The 20,209-nt window shown below is 42.3% G+C and overlaps 1 protein-coding gene across 1 annotated transcript in view; it reads right to left on the bottom strand.

The window, feature by feature from the left end:
• Window positions 1–20,006, bottom strand: part of POLE4 (DNA polymerase epsilon 4, accessory subunit) — a 73,516-nt gene extending 53,510 nt beyond the window's left edge. The window contains exon 1 of the mRNA XM_075283688.1: window positions 19,640–20,006. Within this exon, the coding sequence (XP_075139789.1) occupies window positions 19,640–19,879 (240 nt within the window). The 5' untranslated portion in view covers window positions 19,880–20,006. The remainder of the gene's footprint in view (window positions 1–19,639) is intronic.
• Between the last annotated feature and the right edge of the window lie 203 nt (window positions 20,007–20,209).

Here is a 20,209-nt window from a genome sequence, read left to right as displayed (position 1 = left end):
ATAAAGAAACATCGTCTTGTGACATATCAAATGAAAGCCGGTACCGCTCTGAGAAAAATGATGCCTCTCCCACCTATTTATCTTAATTCTAGCCCAAGATATGTTAAAAAATGTAAAGCCATACCAGGCCAAAATTCACACTTTCAAAACTTTAGAAGTCTATAAAAAATTAACTGATGAAGAAAAAAAATTCAAAACTTTTTATTTGTAATTAACTTAAGTTGTACTTCATAAAAAATAAAAATAAAAAAAATCTAAAGACGTCAGGTAAAAAAAATATTCCTATTTGGATCACTTGATATGGAATGACCCCAGTTTAAATTCATGTTTCTGTCCATATTAATGTAGAGGAAAGAAGGTTTCAAATTATTTATCCACTTTCATAGAGGTTCTAGTGAGTTTGTAAAGGATGGGATAGGATTTCACATAAGTCTGCCACCCATGGGCACTGATGATGCAGAAACTGCGGGAGCCGACTTTGATGAACCCTTGGGTTTTGGAGATAAAACTCCATCAAAGGTCTCTGCTGTTCACACACCCTGCTCAACATAAGGTATCTAGGGTTTCAGCGTGTGGTGACCTCGCACAACAGCCGATGCTTCAGGCAGATGTAGGCGTTGCTGGAGTGTATTGAGGCTAGCAGTAGCTACTGTAGACTAGCCAAAGTGGGCGCACAAGCGCCACACTTTCACCAGTATCTCAAGAACATTGTGGTACGTTTTTAAAGACCGTTGCACCAATAAGTTGAAAACGTGGGCCAGGCATGGACCGTGTTGGAGGCTGGCAAGCACCAGAGCCGCTACCAGGTTCCGGCCATTATCGCACACGAAAAAAAATGTCTGGGCTCAGGTGCAGCGGCGAAAACCACATTGCCGTCTCATCCAGGATGGCATCCCTCACCTTGGAGGCAGTGTAGCGTCTGTCCCCCAAGCTGATGAGCTTCATCACGGCTGCTGACGTCTCCCCACTCCAGTGTTGCAGCGCTTCCAGCTCGTAACTGGGGTCGATTTAATGGCAGCAAAGGAGGAGGGTGGTGTTTCAGCACTCCTGCCAGGAATATTGGGCGGGGAGACAAGGCAGGCTGCCAGAGTTTGCAACCCGGTCACATTCAGCCAGTGTGCACTTGTCCACGCGTCGGTGGTCAAGTGGAACTTTGTGCAAAGAGCAGAACTTAGGGCCCGCCTGATGTTACAGGACACGTGAAGGTGCAAGGCTCAACTCACCCCAAGGGCCAAAAACACTGCTGGTGAATTTTGTTCAGTTCCAAAAGACTCTGTGTTTAGATTTGGCTCAGTCGCAGCTCTAGAACATGCCGCCTTGGAAGGCAAGGTTTCTTTTAGTGGCTCCATCTCAGCAGGATGATGATGATGAAGCTTGGTTAAATCTGATGTCGGAAGGGAAAGTGGTTTCTGATCTACATCTAAAGTACTGGAGCATGTTGTTTGGACTATTAACACCTGATCAGAACCCTGTAGAGGTAATGTAGAGTCCGATATTAGAGGACCATTACCGCTAGTAGTGGTTGCAGCCAATTCTCCACCTTTGCGTTCCTCTAAATAAAAGTTACCCCCATGACTTGATGCCAAATTTCACAATCAAAATCAAGGTCAATGTCTGGGTCCTCACTCCAATCCACTGCATCAACCCACACAATGAGAGTGATGGTTTTGGAACCACCGTTTTAGGGGCTAACAATTTTAAAGGGGCTAACACTCCGCCGGTGCAAGGCTCAACTCACCCAAAGGGCAAAAAACTCTGCTGCTGCAAGGCTGAACTAAGTTAAAGGGCCTAAAACTCTGCTGGTAAAAGGCTGAAGTCACCTAAAGGGCCTGAATCTCTGCTGGTAGCTCAGCTTAAGGGCCTCTAACTTAATTTGGAAGGGTTCACGTTAAGGGCCAGAAAAGTGAATTTTTGAAGGTCTTACCACATCACACACATCCACAATGACAGTTAAGGGTGGGTACTGTTGGATTTCCCATTGCCTATTCCATCTGTGGTTGTCATGGGCAATGTGATTTAAAGGGGTGCTTGGTAATGTTTCTTTAGCTTTAGTTTCTGTCCATCCAATTGGGGAGGAAAGAAGGTTTCCAGTTACATTCCCACTTTGATAGAGGTGTTTTTGAGTGTGGAAAGTGTGTAGTTGAGTAGTTGATAGGTTGTGATGTTGAGGTAAAAGTGTGACTTGGGCGTGTTAGATGCCCCCAGGCATGCTTCCCCTGCTGTAACAGTTGCATTCCAGAGGTGTTATCATTTGCTGAGGTGTCATAGTGGACTTGGTGACCCTCCTGAGTCGAATAGTGGTTTCCCCTGAAACGAACGGTTTTTCCCCATAGACTATAATGGGGCTCGATATTCGTTCAAATAGTCGATTATTGTGGGGCTATTCGAAACGAATAACGAATATTTCACTGTTCGCTCATCTCTAATATGCACAAATTCATATGCATTTTAATTTCACTATTACACTTTGTTTTATATACATTTTTTCTGTTTTTTTCATTATCTATTAATTTATTTTTTTACTTTTGGAATGGTTTTATTTTTGGTTGTTTATTTGCAGTTAGGTCTGTAATTGATATAATTTATGCTCAATTGGGGATATGGACATATAGGCTGGATGCATCCTGTAGTATGTGCTAACTCCTGTGAGATTCGGAAGCACTCTTTAAAGATCGTATGCCTCTCTGCAGATGCTGACGGGTTTGGAGTCCAGTTTGTGTAATGGAAAAAAATAAATAAATAATCATACCCCGATGTATTGATTGCTGCCACAAAGCCTGGCCTTTTACGTCTAAAAGTGTCAATGTGTTTGGCACAGGGACTGGGTCTCCGTCATACCTATCGCTAGATATCTGTCCTGGCACTAGCCCATTACGTGGTACTTAGTATATGTTACGGTCATGTGTTTGAGACTCGTATTTGATTATTTTTGGCCTCTATATAGGAAGATCTTGGAACTTCTATATTATATATGATGGTATATCATTTGTAGGATTATTTATTAAAATATATACCTCAATCCATATACACACACAGTAGACATTTTAAACAGCAACAACCCCAATACAGACACTTGAAGTGACTAAATAATATAGAATGGTTCTTATCTGAACAGCTTAAGGAGCTCAGGCTGCTGTGTGCGGAGCTTTCCAGGCACTGTAGCGCTAGCACATTAAAACTAGAAGGACCGTGCCAATACCAATATTATCCCATATAACATGACCACCACATATGTGGAGGGATGACTACCGAAAAGTACACTTTGAGTATGCATGTTCAGGTAAATAGTACTAAAATTGCCTCACAAAAACAATTTTTTGCATTATATCAGCTGTCAAAATCCATCTCATTTGCTACTGTCATACATCATGAGAATCAACCCAGCTGTTAGTGATCCAGTATCTAGAGAAATACTGGTAAGTGAAAACGTTAACAAGTTAGGGAGCGTTCACACTACCGTCTGTGTCCGACAGGTAGTGTCCGCTCCTAGTGTCCGCTCCTAGTGTCCGCTCAAAATCTGGCACGGACATTAGGAGTGGACACTAGCTGTGTCCGTGACACCTGTCATTTATTTAAATGGGCATCGGGTGCGTTCTTTTGCACTCCGTGCCCTTCCTTCTCTGTCCGCATGTAAAGATGTCCGACTTTTCAAGCGGACAGAAAAACCTGACATGTAGGGTTCTTCTGTCCGCTTGAAAAGTCGGACATCTTTACATGCAGACAGCGAAGGAAGGGCACGGAGTGCAAAAGAACGCACTCGATGCCCATTTAAATAAATGACAGGTGTCACGGACACAGCTAGTGTCTGCTCCTAATGTCCGTGCCAGATTTTGAGCGGACACTAGGAGTGGACACTACCTGTCGGACACAGACGGTAGCGTGAACGCCCCCTTAGCCAAAATCGAAAATAAAATGTGTACTTAGTCACATCAATTATTTTGCATCAATGCCACCCAGATTACATTGCCATTGGCTAAAGGATGTCACTAACTGTACTCCATCCAGTCAGGATTGCCCATACATGAATAACCAAAATTCAGTGTATGGCATATAAATAGTGTGGCGGGCAGGCACACAACATGTAAAAAGGAGGGTGTCCTAGAATAATCGTTCATTAATTGCAATCTAAGTACCATATATACTCAAGCATAAGCCGACCCGAATATAAGCCTAGACCCCTAATTCTACCACAAAAAAACTGAAAACCTATTGACTCGAGTATAACCCGAGGGGGGGGGGGCAATGCAGCAGCTACTTGAAAATTAAAAAAATTAAAATGATCAGTTTTTGGGTGCAGTAGATGCTGGGTGCTGAGCTTGAGGATTTATTTTTCCCCCACTTGGAATTCAGTCAGGCTGAATATAGGGTATCTGCAGTGCTCCTATTAACCCCTTTCGGATGAAAGAGGAGCACTGCAGATATCCTATATTCAGTAGAGCGGGCACTTTCAGACACAGGGATACCTAATGTGTATGTGTTTCACAGTCATTTTCTAGGGAAAGGAGTGATTTAGAACTTTTATTTTTTAAAGCTTTTTTTTTTTATTACACTATTTTATGGGAGATTCTATACATTGATATTGCGGCTGGTCATAGACCTCCCCCCCCTAAAAATAAAAAAAAAATTTCACAGCCAACTGAAAAACCTAAAACCCAAACTCCGATCACAGAATCATAGATTGCCATGTAATTCCACAAATTAAAAAAAATGCAACCAAAAATTATATATATGATACTGTGCAAATCTTTTAACCCCTTCCTGCCGACGGCATTTTTTTGATTTTCGTTTTTAACTCCCCTCCTTCCAAGCACCATAACTTTTTTATTTTTCCACTCAGAGCCATATGAAGCCTTAATGTTTGCGGGACAAATTGTTCTTCACGATGCTACCATTAATTATTCTATACAATACACTGGGGAAAAAAATTCAGAAAAGGGTGGAGTTGAAGAAAAAGTGCATTTGTATGAATTTCTTATGGGTTTCATTTTTACGGCGTTCACTGTACAGCCGAAGTGACATGTCACCTGTATTCTATGTTTCGGTACGATTCTGGGGATACCAAATTTATATGGTTTTATTTATATTTTAACCCCTTAATAAAAATCCAAAACTGTGCCCAAATTTTTTTTTCAAAAAGTCGCCCTCTTCTTACACCCGTAGTTTTTTTTATACTTCGATGTACAGGGATGCATAGGGTGTCTTTTTGCGGGGCCAGGTGTACATTTTAGTTCTACCATTTTGGGGAATTGCTTTTGCTTTGATCACTTTTTATTCAAATTTTTATCAGAGGCAAAACAGTCAAAAAATGGCGATTTGGCACTTTTGACTTTTTCCCACTATGGCATTTACCGTACAGGAAAAATATTTTTATAGATTTGTAGAGCGGGCATTTTTGGACACAGGGGTACCTAACATGTATGTTTCACAGTATTGACATACTTTTACATGTATTCTAGGGAAAGGGGGTGATTGCAATTTTTATTCATTTTTTTTCTCGCATTTATTAGACCCCCCTAGGGCTCTTGAACCCCAGGGGGTCTGATCAATAATATAATGCATTACAATGCTAGTGTATTGCAAAAACTCTGCTCTTCTACTGCAGGCTACCTAGCGTAGCCTGCAATAGAATGACAGGCCGGGGAGCCTTCACAAGGCTCCCCACTGTCATGAAACGCGCTCCAGGTGCAGTCGACTGCTGGCAAAATAGCGGCACCCATGCGCTGCCAGGAAAATAGCGCCTCAGTCAACTTTGCGCGAAATTGCAGTGTCGGCACTATGTCCGCGGGCATGCGCAGTAAGTTCGGTGAAGTTCGCCGAACAGAGCGTACTGTGCAGGCGTCCAATGTCAAGCCGAAGAAGGAAGGGGCAGATGCAGAAGACGACAGAGGCGGCGCTGGAGTCGGTTTTCGAGCAGCAATGGGGACGCCCCCATCGCATCTCCTGCGCTGGGGGACGCCCCCATCGCTGCGAGAGAACTAATTAGCATACCGGTACAAACCGGTATTTTGAACGAACGGCGCGGAGGAGAGCACTTCCAAAGGTAGTAGACGAATAGCCTTTCGAAAGGCTATTCCGACGTGTTACCTAGAAAAAAAAGTTTTTTAATGGTAGAATCCCTTTAATGATTATATTCTATTTGCTCAAATATACCTATTTAAATTTTAGATACCATGTTCTGTCAAGTGACACTAACATTCTCAAAATAGGACAATAATTTAAAATGAAGGGATACTTTATTGTACTGTAATATTGAGACTTTTTGTCCTTTACTTATATTGCATATATTAATTAACAATATGTACTCTTTACTGTTATATCTCTCTGTATTATGAAAATGGATTTCTGTCTGTCCTCTATGCACGATCAAACGACTGGAATGATCTTTACCACATTTGGCACACAAATACTTAAGGTATCTGGGAAGGTTTAAGATGAGACCTCAAAACTCACTCAGATGTACCGTTCCGGAGATGCAGCTTTCCCAAAACACTGATCCCCATTAGCCAATACAAACCTGCAAGTCTTTCACTAATATTCCAACTGCCATACACACAGTCACTCCACATGTACAATCCAACACTAATATCCAAACAGAGATACACACATCAGAAGATTAGATACACGGCTCAACACACAGTACCACACGCCATAGGATTAGATGAGCGCATCTGCACACAGTACCACACGCTGGAGGATTAGATACGCACGTCTGCACACAATTCCACACATCGGAGAATTAGATACACGCATCTGCACACGCTGGAGAAATAGATACGCGCGTCAGCACACAGTACCACACAATGGAGGATTAGATACGCACGTCTGCACACAATTCCACACACCAGAGAATTAGATACACGCATCTGCATGCGCTGGAGAAATAGATACACGCGTCAACACACAGTGCCACACTGAAGGATTAGATATGCGAGTCTGCACACAGTTTTACACATCTGAGGATTAGATACACGTGTCTGCACATGCTAGAGAAAGATACGCACGGCAGCACATAGTATCACTCGCCAGAGGATTAGTTGGTGCGTCTGCACACAGTTCCACATGCTGGAGGATTGGATCCGTACCGCACATCAAAGCTTTAGTCCAGGTTTCCACAGCAACACAGACATTTTTCTTCACAGCTGTAAAGGGGCAGGGTGCTGTGGATGACACTGTTACATAAGGTCACATTCACACAGCTTTACTCCAGGTATCTATAACAACCGATTGCAGGTTTTTCATCTGATATCCAAAAGGGGATAGACATGATCACATGATGCTTATGGACAAAAAAAATAATTATATATATATATTATATATATATATATATATATATATATATATATATATATATATATATATATATATATATAAAATATACCTGTGTGAAGCCAGGTCCTCCTGCTAGTTATATATAAATCCCATGCTGATATGCAGTTCTGTTTATACAATGAAGTGACAGCTGACACACCCTCCATTAACCCCCAGTCCGCGCTGAGCTCTAATTGGAGGTTTTAACCCATTGGATGCCAGAGTCAATAATGACCATGGCATCCAAGTGGTTTCCGATAAGTAATTGACACACACCCCTCCCATTTTCCCGAGATGAGATTAGGAGGTGCTGGTTTTATATTCTGCAGACCAGGATCTGGCCAGTAACCCCAGTCTACATAGGCTGACCTCCTCTATACATATGTAAACACGTGTACCGCAGTGTATAGTACTGAATCAGCGATCAGTGCATCTCTGGTTCAGGTCCATAGTGGGACATCAAATATATGTCAAAAACATAGTGAAAAACACAGTGAACTATAAAAAAAAAATATATATATTATATATATATATATATATATATATATATATATATATTAACCACTTCAGTACCGGGCCAATTTGTGGTCCAGGACCAGACACATTTTAGGTTTATTATGTATGTGCGGTTTTGAGGTCTGTAAAATTTTTCTCGTATGTCTTAGTCAACTAATTTTTGCGTCTTTTTTCGGGGACACATAGGGCTTTATTTTTATGTTATTTTTATTTTCAAATGTGTTTTAATTTTTTTATATCCAGGAAAATATAAACAAAATAGGAGGGAAATTGTGTCTGGTTTTCAATTTATAATTTTTTTTAATTTAATAACAAAGTGTCACTGAAAAACTTTATAATATAGTTTTTCCTCTCCGTTATGGTAATTTTTATTTTGTATGGTGTTGTCGGGGGTGGGGCTATAACCTTTAATAACGGCGTTGTATTAGCGTATTTATTTATTTTATTTACTTTTTTAAAAAACTTTATTATATTTTTATTTTTTTTCCAGATTGTGTCCCCATAAGGTGATAAGAGACCTTTGGGGACATCTGATCACTTTTTTTTGTACTTGAGGCTGATTTCTCCTATAACTGGGGCTGGTACATTTAACCTCAGTTACAGGAGGAATACAGACTCCTGCACACTGTATACACAGTATGCAGAGCTGATCTGAGTCCTGTAGGACCCAGCAGCTCTGGCAGGACACTGCTCCCGGCGGATCACGTGTCTGCCGGGTTAGAGGGCAGCTGATTTATGGCTGCGTCCATAGCTGTGTATACAGTGCTCATTGAGTGCTGTATACACAGCGATTGAGAAGGCAGGGGAGGTAATAAATCTGCCCTGTCTTCTCTCTGGGAGATCCGGCTGAAGTTACAGCCGGCTCCTATTGAAAGCAGCTACACGATCTCTGTGCAGCTGCTGTGTTCTGGTGGACGTACAGGTACGTCCTGGCAGAACTAGACAACCACTTCCCGGACGTATATAGTCTATGGGCGGTCCGGAAGTGGTTATATATATATATAAATAATGATGGCTCTAAAATGCCAATTTCTTATATTATAAGACCCTAAAAGTTAATTTAAAATAAAATAAATAAATAAATGAAGCAGGAGTTATTTTTTCCCCCCTGCATTTTATCCACTTGCATTCTATTTTTTTTCCACTGTCCACAGCTTAATTAGACTTTTAAAAGTGTTAACTTTTGCCTGGACAACCCCTTTGATAAAGTTTATTCAACAAGTTATAGACATCCAAAGATGGTGTACAGGTAGTCCTCGACTTACGACGTTGATCCGTTCTTGCGCAGCGTCGTAAACCGAATTTCGACATAAGTCGGAAACCTACCATATGACGCCACGTAGGAACGGATCAAAGTGATTTAGTGTGCAGCGGCTCGGAACCGAGGAAGACTGTACCATATACAGTACAGTCTTCCTCGGTTCCGAGCCGCTGCACACTAAATCACGTACTGTACAGGGAGAGCTGGCAGCTTGCGTTTATGCTGGAGCTTACTTTTTCTCATAGGAATGCATTGGCCAGCGTTGATTGGCCAGTGTACAGCATTCGGCCAATCAACGCTGGCCAGGAGGCGGAGTCTAATATCGGACCACAATGGAGACTGCTGTGGTCCGATCTTAGACTCCGCCTCCTCACAGACGAGCCTCCGGCAGAACCAGCGTTGATTGACCGAATGCTGTACACTGGCCAATCAACGCTGGTCAATTCATTCCTATGAGAAAAAGTAAGCTCCCTCGTAATAGCAAGCTGCCAGCTCTCTTCCGACGAGCAAGGACGAGCCTGCTGCAGAACCAGCGTTGATTTGCCGGAGGCTTGTCCTTGCAGTTTTCTGTTACGAGGGAGCTTTACTTTTTAGCTCATCTCTAGTCGTAACCACGAAACCCGAGGACTACCTTGTAATTTCAAAATGCATCTCATGCTGCAAAACAAACCCTCATGTGGCTACACTACCAGAAATATTTACCGCCTGTACAATATGAAAACAAAACAAAAAAAAAACAAAAACAAATCGCCAAACCATTGGAAAACAACTAGCTGCAGCACGAAGTGAATGATTTGTGAGCCCCAAATTTAGAGCTTACAAGGAAAAACAAACCAGAAGTGACCCACAGAGATACCCCTCCAATCATGGGAGCTACAGGAGAAATAGTAGGGAATTTGGTGTTTTCAATGTACTCCGCACAGCTTACATATTCACTTTTCACTAACCGCTGTGCATTCACGTCTGGGATACTAATTCTACACCCCTTGATAAATTTTTATGAAGGATGCAGTCTTTAAAATGGGGTTACTTTCTAGAGGATTCTACTTTACTGGTACTTCAGAGGGTCTGCAAAAAAAGACATGGTTGTCAAATACCAAATATCTAAATCTGCACTTCTAAAGTCACATAGCGCTCCTTCCCTTTTGCGTCCCGCTGTGTGCACAAACTGTAGTTTATGCCCACATGTATGACACCGTTGAACCCAGGATAAAGTACTTAAAGGGGCTCTATCAGCAAAATTATGCAGTTCCTTCCGGAGCGCTACTGCGCAGGCTCGCGAACTGCCATTATGTAAAATGGCGAGCGAGCCTGCGCAGTAGCACTCCGGAGGGAAGCGCTACTACGCAGGTACGGGATTTGAAGAGAAGAAGCCGGAAGAAGACACGGAACCAGAGGGCGTTACTACAAGAAGACAGAAGAGGCAGGCGTGCCCAAAGCCGACGTCGCATCGTGCATTTGCATATATGTTTTAATGCTTTTATTTAAAAACGGGACTGGGGTTTAATATAACATTTACGGTGCCTGAATAGCCTTTTATGTGGGGCTCTATTAGCATAATTTTGGGAATAAACTGCTGTTTGGGCACACAACCAGGCACAGAAGGGAAGGAGTGCTTATTTTGGCACTAGTGAGATAGTTCTCCACAACAATAAGGATTGACTACCAGTAGTGCTGGTTTCTCACACACAGATCAGGTAGTCCCACTGACTGCCTCTGGTCACCAGGGGGAGCCAACTGCTACACTTCGCTGCAGTGGAACGCTGCTGCAATGACAAGAGGCCTAACAAAGGAGTGACACATTTTGGGTTTTTTTCAGACTTATTTTTTTACTTTTACGTTCAGACCCCTAGGGACTGTGAACCTAGGGGTCTAATCTTTCATACTATTCTAATGTATTACAGTGAACAGTAAAATCCATTAATTTCCAGTATCAGCTGCCTATGGCAATGAGAAGCCTGGGAGCCTTCAATAGGCTCCAGGCTTTCTTGGCACCCAATCAGTCAAAAGATGGCGACTTCCATGGCACCTGCGCACGTTAATCACGTTAACAACTGCCATCAGTGTCGGCACATATCGTAGCTGTTAGCGGCATGTGCTGACTGTATTATACAGTCGGCATTCGCCGTGTAGAGAGCGCTCAGCTCCTGAGCCCTCTACATACACCCTCATACAACAATACAATGACATATTACTACATTCTTGGTCTTAAAGGGGTATTCCCATGAACATAATATCTATATTTGTAGATAAAAAAAAAAAAAAATGTTTTGCAAATATAAGTAGTTACAAATTCAGAGTTTTAAAGATCTTCTCTATTATCTTAGTGGTGACAGTCTGTTGTCTTGATCAGTTGCCAATGGATACGACCACAAAAGCAGAAGCGCTCTGTGGTCTGGGACTTGTCAAAACCCCAGCCATGATTTTCTTATAGTAGCTGGGTTATCAGGCAGGGATACTACATGTATAAGAAGATCTCCCGAAACTTCTAACAAATCTGGCCCCCAAAAATAAGACTCATATTCAAATAAATAAAATATTACAATATTTATTAATGAATAGTTAAAATTTAATTCAGCAGAGTGGCTGAAATACAGCCAACATAAAACACAAAAGACACCAGGAGACCAAAAGGATAATCGGTCTTGTGTAATAAATATAACAAATATCAAAAGATATAGGAATAGATAAATACAAAAATACACAAGCCAAATGGGCAATACAAAATAGAACCATATATGGACTACCCCTTAAAGTTTGATTCAAGATAATGCTCAAAAGGAACATGTATGATACACAATGATAAGAGGACCAAAAAGGCCATAAATATTAGAAGATAAATGGTGAATACCACTACCAATACAGGCTAAAGGTCCATACAAAACTAGTCAAACATCACACATTGTTCCTGCTGACAGGGGTAAAGTAGTCACATAACAAGCATAAGTCCTATATCTGTAACCATGATGTATGTATACCAAGATAGGTCAATCACAACCCAGGGGGCCCCGGAGCCGCCTCTACGCGTTTCGCCCGCAATTAGGCTTCCTCAGGAGGCATAAGATACATACAAACAATCCCACTCATATACTCACTAATTAATTGGTGGTTCAGCGTGAGAGCGCGCGAAAACGCCGCGATGCCGGCGTGAGGGCCGATGCGCGCATGCACACACACAGTCGGCAACGTCATACACGTGCCTGTCAAGTGACCGCAGAAGAACGTGATCGGGTCTTACGAGCGCCGTGCGTCTCTCGCTCGAGTGAAAGATGTCATGGCAACCCCAATCACATGACTATGGGCAAAGCAAGTTGCTAAATAGAAAAAATAATAATACACATATATAACAATCGGTCACGGATGCAACAAAAGGTGTAAGTGATAAGGATGTATAAGACCGATTATCCTTTTGGGTCTCCTGGTGTCTTTTGTGTTGGCTGTATTTCAGCCACTCTGCTGAATTAAATTTTAACTATGCATTAATAAATATTGTAATATTTTATTATATATTTGCATATGAGTTTTTTTGGGGGGCCAAATTTGTTAGAAGTTGTGGTGTTTGTCTTATTGTTATTGGCCTTTGGTATGCGAGGAAATTTTGATATTTGTTAAGAAGATATCCCGGCCACAATAAGGAAATCATTGCTGATTTTCTGACATTAGAAAGATCTTGCATTCATGGTGGTATGCATTGGCAACCGATCAGAACCACAAGACTGTAACCAGAAGATATTTAGAAAAAATCCTTAAAACTCTGCTAAATATTTACTTACTTATACTTTCAAAAATGTTCAACTTTTAATTATCTACAAACTTAAAAATGGTTATATACATGAGAATACCCCTTTAACCACTTCAGTACCGGGCCAATTTGTGGTCCAGGACCAGACACAGACCAGACCAGTCTCAGTCAACTAATTTTTGCGTCTTTTTTCGGGGACACATAGGGCTTTATTTTTATGTTATCTTTATTTTCGAATGTGTTTTAATTTTTTTTATATCCAGGAAAATATAAACAAAATAGGAGGGAAATTGTGTCTTGTTTTCAACTTATAATTTTTTTTAATTTAATAACACAAAGTGTCACTGAAAAACTTTATAATATAGTTTTTCCACTCAGTTACGGTAATTTTGATTTTGTATGGTGTCGTTGGGGGTGGGGCTATAACCTTTAATAACGGCGTTTTATTATCGTATTATTTATTTATTTTTTTATTATTATTTTATTTACATTTTTTTTAAAAAACTTTTTTATTATAAGGTGATAAGAGACCTTTGGGGGCATCTGATCACTTATTTTTTTGTACTTGAGGCTGATTTCTCCTATAACTGGGGCTGTTACATTTAGACCCAGTTGCAGGAGAAATACAACCTCCTGCACGCTGTATACACACCTTATAGAGCTGATCTGGGGTCCTGTAAGACCCAGCAGCTTTTGTAAGACGCTGCTCCCAGTGGATCACGTGTCCGCCGGGTCAGAGGGCAGCTGATTTATGGCAGCGTCCATAGCTGTGTATACAGCGCTCATTGAGTGCTGTATACACAGCGATCGAGAAGGCAGGGGAGGTAATAAATCTGCCCTGTCTTCTCTCTGGGAGCTCCAGCTGAAGTTACAGCCGGCTCCTATTGAAAGCAGCTGCACGATCTCCGTGCAGCTGCTGTGTTCTGACTGGACGTACAGGTACGTCCTGTCAGAACAAGGCAACCACTTCCCAGACGTATATAGTCTATGGACGGTCCGGAAGTGGTTAAGAGGCTAAGAAGCGCTGATCCACCAATTCTAACTGACAGTGGCTGCAAATTCAAGCCATAGCTTATTTTGGAGAAAAAGGGTAGCACTGAAATAAGGTTATTTTGGTCCAGTTATTATAACATTTCCAAGGTTCTACCTGCAGTTGAGTTCAGAAAAAATATCTCCAAATCAGAAATGCTATTATTACACTCTGGGGTCTCTTCAGAATATAATAAGCGGAGGCGATCAAACATTTAAAAAAAAAAAAAAAAAAAAAAAAAAAAAAAAAGATACCGTGTTACTCACTTCTGGGGTTTGGCACGACTCGGTCATCTATAGCACTTCTACCTGACCCCAGGGAGACGTGGAATCATGACGCATAGATACAAGCGTCAAAATGCTGCTTGACCCATGTGACCACTGATGCCCAATCACAGGCTTCAGCGAGTCTTCTGACATGTCAAGGACCAAAAATAGAAATGAGTCGCTACAGAACCCAGGAGAGGGGAGTGACTTTTTTAAAAAAAATGTTTACTCACATCCTCTGGGCCACTGCTTATTGTACTCTGTGGTTTAACCCCTTCCCGACATCAGCCGTAATAGTACGGCACTGCCGGGAAGGACTTCCCGCAAACCACCGTAGTACTACGGCGGCTGCATGGTGCGCACGCAGAAACTGTGTGTGCACTATGCCCTGCGGCTGTCAGCCGTAACATAGGGCTGAAAATGCCCTGTAACACCCACGGCCGGAAATGCGTCCAATCGCGGGTGTTAACCCCCGAGATGCCAGTCTGAGATCTCCGGGGATCGGGACATGATGGTGCCGATCGGCACCCCCGCGACGTTTTATAAGTTATAAAAAAGTAAAAATAAAAAAGTTTAAAATAAATTAGGGATTTTTGGGGCTTTATTTATTTCTTTTTCCCATATAAAATGACTTATGTAAAATAAAGAAAAATAGAAAAAAAAAAAAGTTACATATTTGGTATCACCGCGTCCGTAAAAACCTGAACAATAAAATTAAAACATTATTTAACCCGATCATAAAAAAAATGTAGAAAACTGCACAAAATAATGATTATTCACCACCTTTCCCTTACAAAATGTTCAATAAAAAGTAATCAAATGGTCAGATGAAAACCAAAATGGTACCAATAAAAAGCAGAAATAAGCCCTCAACCAGCTCTGTCTACCGAAAAATAAAAATGTTATGCCTTTCAGAAGATGGCGATGCAAAAATAATTGATTTTTTTCCCCTGAATTGAATTTTATTCTGCACAAATAGCAACGCATTAAAAAATAATATAAATGAGGCATCGCCGAAACCGTACCGACCCGCAGAATAAAGATAACGTTACTTATGCTGTATGGGAAAAAAATAAATGCTAAAAGCAATGCTAGAATTGATGTTTTCTTTTACATATCCACCCAGAAAGAGTTAATAAAATGTAGTCAATAAGTTACAGGCACTCCAAAATGGTGGCATTGAAAAGTACATCTAAGGGTACATTCACACTGAGTAAACGCTAGCTTATTCTGAACGTAAAACACGTTCAGAATAAGCGGCGTCTAAAGCAGCTCCATTCATTTCTATGGGAGCGGGGATACGAGCGCTCCCCATAGAAATGAATGGGCTGCTTCTTTCACTCCGTGCAGTCCCATTGAAGTGAATGGGGAGTGCCGGCGTGTACGCTCCGGCATGAGCAGAGCTTGCCGTATACGCCGGCACTCCCCATTCACTTCAATGGGACTGCACGGAGTGAAAGAAGCAGCCCATTCATTTCTATGGGGAGCGCTCGTATCCCCGCTCCCATAGAAATGAATGGAGCTGCTTTAGACGCCGCTTATTCTGAACGTGTTTTACGTTCAGAATAAGCTAGCGTTTACTCAGTGTGAATTCACCCTAAGGGTGCATTCACACTACTGATACGCTGCCTGATTCTGAACGTTAAAATACGTTCAGAATCAGAACGTATAAAGCCAGATCCCATTCATTTCAATGGGAGCCGGCATACAAGAGCTCCCCATTGAAATGAATGGGCTGCTTTTTTCACTACGAGCACTCCCATTGAAGTGAATGGGAAGTGCTTGCGTGTACGGCTCGGAATGAGCAGAGCTAGCTGTACACGCGAGCACTTCCCATTCACTTCAATGGGAGTGCTCGTAGTGAAAAAAAGCAGCCCATTCATTTCAATGGGGAGCGATCATATGCCGGCTCCCATTGAAATGAATTGGATCTGCTTTATACGCACTGATTCTGAACTTGTTTTAACGTTCAGAATCAGGCAGCGTATCAGTAGTGTGAATGCACCCTAATACCGCAAACACCAAGCCCTCATATGGCCACATTGCCAGAAAATAAAAATCTAGCTTGTACAATGTGTAGACAAAAACCCCAAAAGTCGCCAAATCATTAGGACATAAGTGGCTATGACTAGAAGGAAATGTATATGCTGAGCGAATGTTTTCAGGGGACACTCCATATTTAGAGCTTATGAGAGAGAATACACCAGCGCTGACCCCCAGAATGCCCCTCTTCCCCATCCGTGTCATAGGAGATAGTGGGAAAATAGAATGGGATTTGGTGTACCCAATTTACTCCGCACAGCTTATATATTCACTTCTGGGTTACTAATGCTCACTACATCACTTGATAAATTCTTTGAGGGGTGCGGTTTTCAAAATGGGGTCACTTTCTAAGGTTTGCACTGTTTTGACACCTCAAGGCCTTTGTAAATGCAACATGGTTCCTGAAACTGATCACAGCCAGATCTGCCCTCTAAAAGCTCCTTGGTGCGCCTTCCCTTCTGCGTCTCGCTGTGCGTCCACATATTAGTTTACACCCACAAGTGGGGTACTATGGTAGTCCGGAGAACCTAACCCCTTGCGAATGTGCAAATTCTAGGGCTAAACGAAAATATTAGTAAAATAAAATCAAATTTGAAAATTTCACCTCCATTTTGTCTTAATTCCTGTTAAGCACTTATAGGGTTGAAATACTTGATATATGTTGTTTTGGCTTATTTAAGGGGTGCAGTTTTGAAAATGGGGTGATTTATGGGGGCTTTAATACAAGGGTCTTTCAAAACCCCTTCATAACTGGATTAGTCCCTTAAAAAATGGGTTTTGGAAATTTCTTGAAAATTTTTATCATTGTTGTTTCACTTGTAAACCTTATAATGTCCGTAAAAAATGAAAGGGTGACTAAAGTTTGATGCCGACATAAAGCAGAGATCTGGGACGAGATTTATGATATAACTTTGGCGGTCTGACTGTCTGTATGCAATGCACATCATTTCAAACTTTATAAAATGCATATTTTTCAAAATTTCCACCAAATTTCCTATTTTTTTCATAATTAAACACAAAACATAACAAAAATTTACCACTAACATGAAGTATAATGTGTTACGAGAAAACAATCTCAAAATCACTTTGGTAAGTTAAAGCGTTCCAAAGTTATTGCCACATAAAGTGACACGTCAGTTTTGAAAAATAGAGCTTGGTCAGGAAGTCAAAAAGTGCCATCGGCGGGAAGGGGTTAAAGAGACCCAAATGTATAGTAGCAGCTTCACTTCAAACATGACAGAGTTTGAGGAGATCTTTTCTTCCCTTATCCATATACTGCTATAAAGTACATTATAAAGTTTTGAATCTGAAATATGAGTGAAATAGTCTTTCTAAAGGCTATGAAGTATGGGCTTATCTAAAAATGACTTTTCCCAATGATAGAGCCCCTTTACAGAAGACCTTTCATGTCCTCAGCACATGCGGCTTTACATACCACTAGAAAGCCGACATCAGCTTTCCCATTATGTGCCCCCCAGTGAAGAGCTATCGGTGCCGTTACCGTAGCTCTTTAGTGTCAGAAGGGCATTTCTGACAGTCTATGAGAAACACCCCTCCTGACAGTAAAGTCCATAAAGCTATACTGTCAGAGGGGGCATTCTTTACCGCCCAGCCATGACTTTGAGCGGTGAGGAAACCCCTCCCACCCCGACAGCACTTGTCCATAGACTAGTACTGGGGAGGGGGACATGTACCTTACCGCGTCATGGCTGAGCGGTAAAGAACGCCTCCTCACAGTATAGCATTATGGACTCTACTGTTGGGTGCGGTGTTCCTACGGTAACGGCACTGATAGCTCTTCACCAGGGGGACATAATGGGAAAGCTGTCTGCTTTCTTGCGGTATATAAAGCTGTGTGTGCTAGAGGATGTGAAAGGTCATCTTTAAAGGGATTCTACCATTAAAAAACAATTTTTTCTAGGTAACACGTCGGAATAGCCTTTAGAAAGGCTAGTCGTCTCCTACCTTTGGACGTGCCCTCCGCCGCGCCATTCGTTTGAAATACCGGTTTGTATTGGTATGCTAATTAGTTCTCTCGCAGCGATGGGGGCGTCCCCCAGCGCAGGAGATGCGATGGGGGCGTCCCCATTGCTGCTTGAAAACCGACTGCAGCGCCGCCTCTATGTTCTTCTGTATCCTCCCCTTCCTTCTTCAGCTTGATGTCGAACGCCTGCTCTGTTCGGCGAAGACTTTGAGGAACATACCGCGCATGTGCGAAATTGCGGTGTCAGCACTATGGCCGCGGGCATGCGCAGTACGTTCGGCAGAGTTCGCCGAACAGAACGTACTGTGCAGGTGTCCGACATCAAGCTGAAGAAGGAAGGGAGGATACAGAAGAACATAGAGGCGGCGCTGCAGTCGGTTTTTTCGAGCAGTAATGGGGACGCCCCCATCGAATTTCTCCTGTGCTGGGGGACGCCCCCATCGCTGCGAGAGAACTAATTAGCATACCGGTACAAACCGGTATTTCGAACGAACGGCGCGGCGGAGAGCACATCCAAAAGGTAGGAGACGAATAGCCTTTCCAAAGGCTATTCCGACGTGTTACCTAGAAAAAATAGTTTTTAATGGTAAAATCCCTTTAAGAACAAACAAGAAACCCAAGATTAAATAGCCGGCAGCCAAATTCAGCGCACTGTCAGCTTTCCTGGTATGCAGCCTGATGCTGGAAATTTTGGCACCGATGTGTCCCCACTATCAGAAGGGCTGTGAGGAACGTCCCCCGACATTACAAGTCTATGCAAGAATACCACCTGATGGGGGCGTTCCTCACAGCCCAGTAATGATGAAACATCGGTGAGGATGTGAAAAGTCCACTTTGAAAAAAAGAATGACCTAAATGGCCTGGCTCACATCTGCGCATGGGTTTCCGTTCGGGGAGACCCAATCCTCATATTTATATATTAAAAAAAAAAAAAAAAAAAAGCAGTTACCTTAGGAAATCCGCAGACCCTATAGTCTATAATGGGGTCCGCGTCGTTTCCTAACTGCGCAGGCTCACTCACGAACTGCCATTAAGTAAAATGGCGAGTGAGCATGCGCAGTAGCGCTTCGGAGGGGAGCGCTACTACGCAGGCGCGGGATTTGAAGAGAAGAAGCCAGAAGACACGAAACCAGAGGGCGTTACTCCAAGAAGACAGAAGAGGCAGGCGTGCCCGAAGCGGACGTCACATCGTGCATCACCGCCCATGGTGCACGTTCAGGTAAGTTTTGCATATATGTTTTAATACTTTTATTTAAAAACGGGACCGGGGGTTACTATAACATTTACGGTGCCTGAATAGCCTTTTTAAAGGCTATTCACGTATATGTGGGGCTCTATCAGCATAATTTTGCTGATAGAGCCCCTTTAATTTAGGCTCTATAAAGCACAATGAGCAGCCGTCAGATATCATGTGGAAGGCTTGTACCCCAGTGACACATACAGAATATTAAAGACGTGCCCGCCGTTGCAGCTCTTGTCAGGGCCTCACCGTTGCTTTGCTGATGATAAACACAGCCTCCTGACTGGCAAGAGACAGGTCCGGATCCGACTTCATTAGAGCCTTCACTCTTGACAATGGAAGTTTAACCAGCTTCTGTGAGGTAACTGTCGGCGTTGGCGCCACTGCGTTCGCATGTTCTTCGCTAACAGTTGTACTCTTATCGTTCTCACCACCCTCCTGCACAGCAACAGCAACCGAAACCATGCTCTTCTCTCCGTCAGCAGCCATGAAGAAGATCGCGGGAAAATATCACGTGACTTGTAATCGTCTAGGTTAGTGAGTAACGACGGCTTCCTATTGGTTCTTGTAACATACGGGCACCCGCGGGTGGACGCTGAGTGTTGTGTACTGAGACTATGCGATGCGCAGTTAATACTGAGAGGATTTTTGGGTTGTGTTGCGTTCTATTAGTTTATGCGGGTGTACCTGGAAACCGCCATACTGTTTATACAAGCTGCTTTACAAGACATCATGTTCCATATTTTAAATGGATCATAATTGAAGTATAAAGTGATCTTTTAGGAATATTTGTATATGTTGTATATATATTTGTGTGTG

This window comes from Leptodactylus fuscus, chromosome 1 (assembly GCF_031893055.1).
Source record: "Leptodactylus fuscus isolate aLepFus1 chromosome 1, aLepFus1.hap2, whole genome shotgun sequence".
Classification (NCBI taxonomy): Eukaryota; Metazoa; Chordata; class Amphibia; order Anura; family Leptodactylidae; genus Leptodactylus; species Leptodactylus fuscus.
Note: the sequence above shows the minus strand (reverse complement) of the source record. Positions and strands in the feature narration are given on the sequence as shown.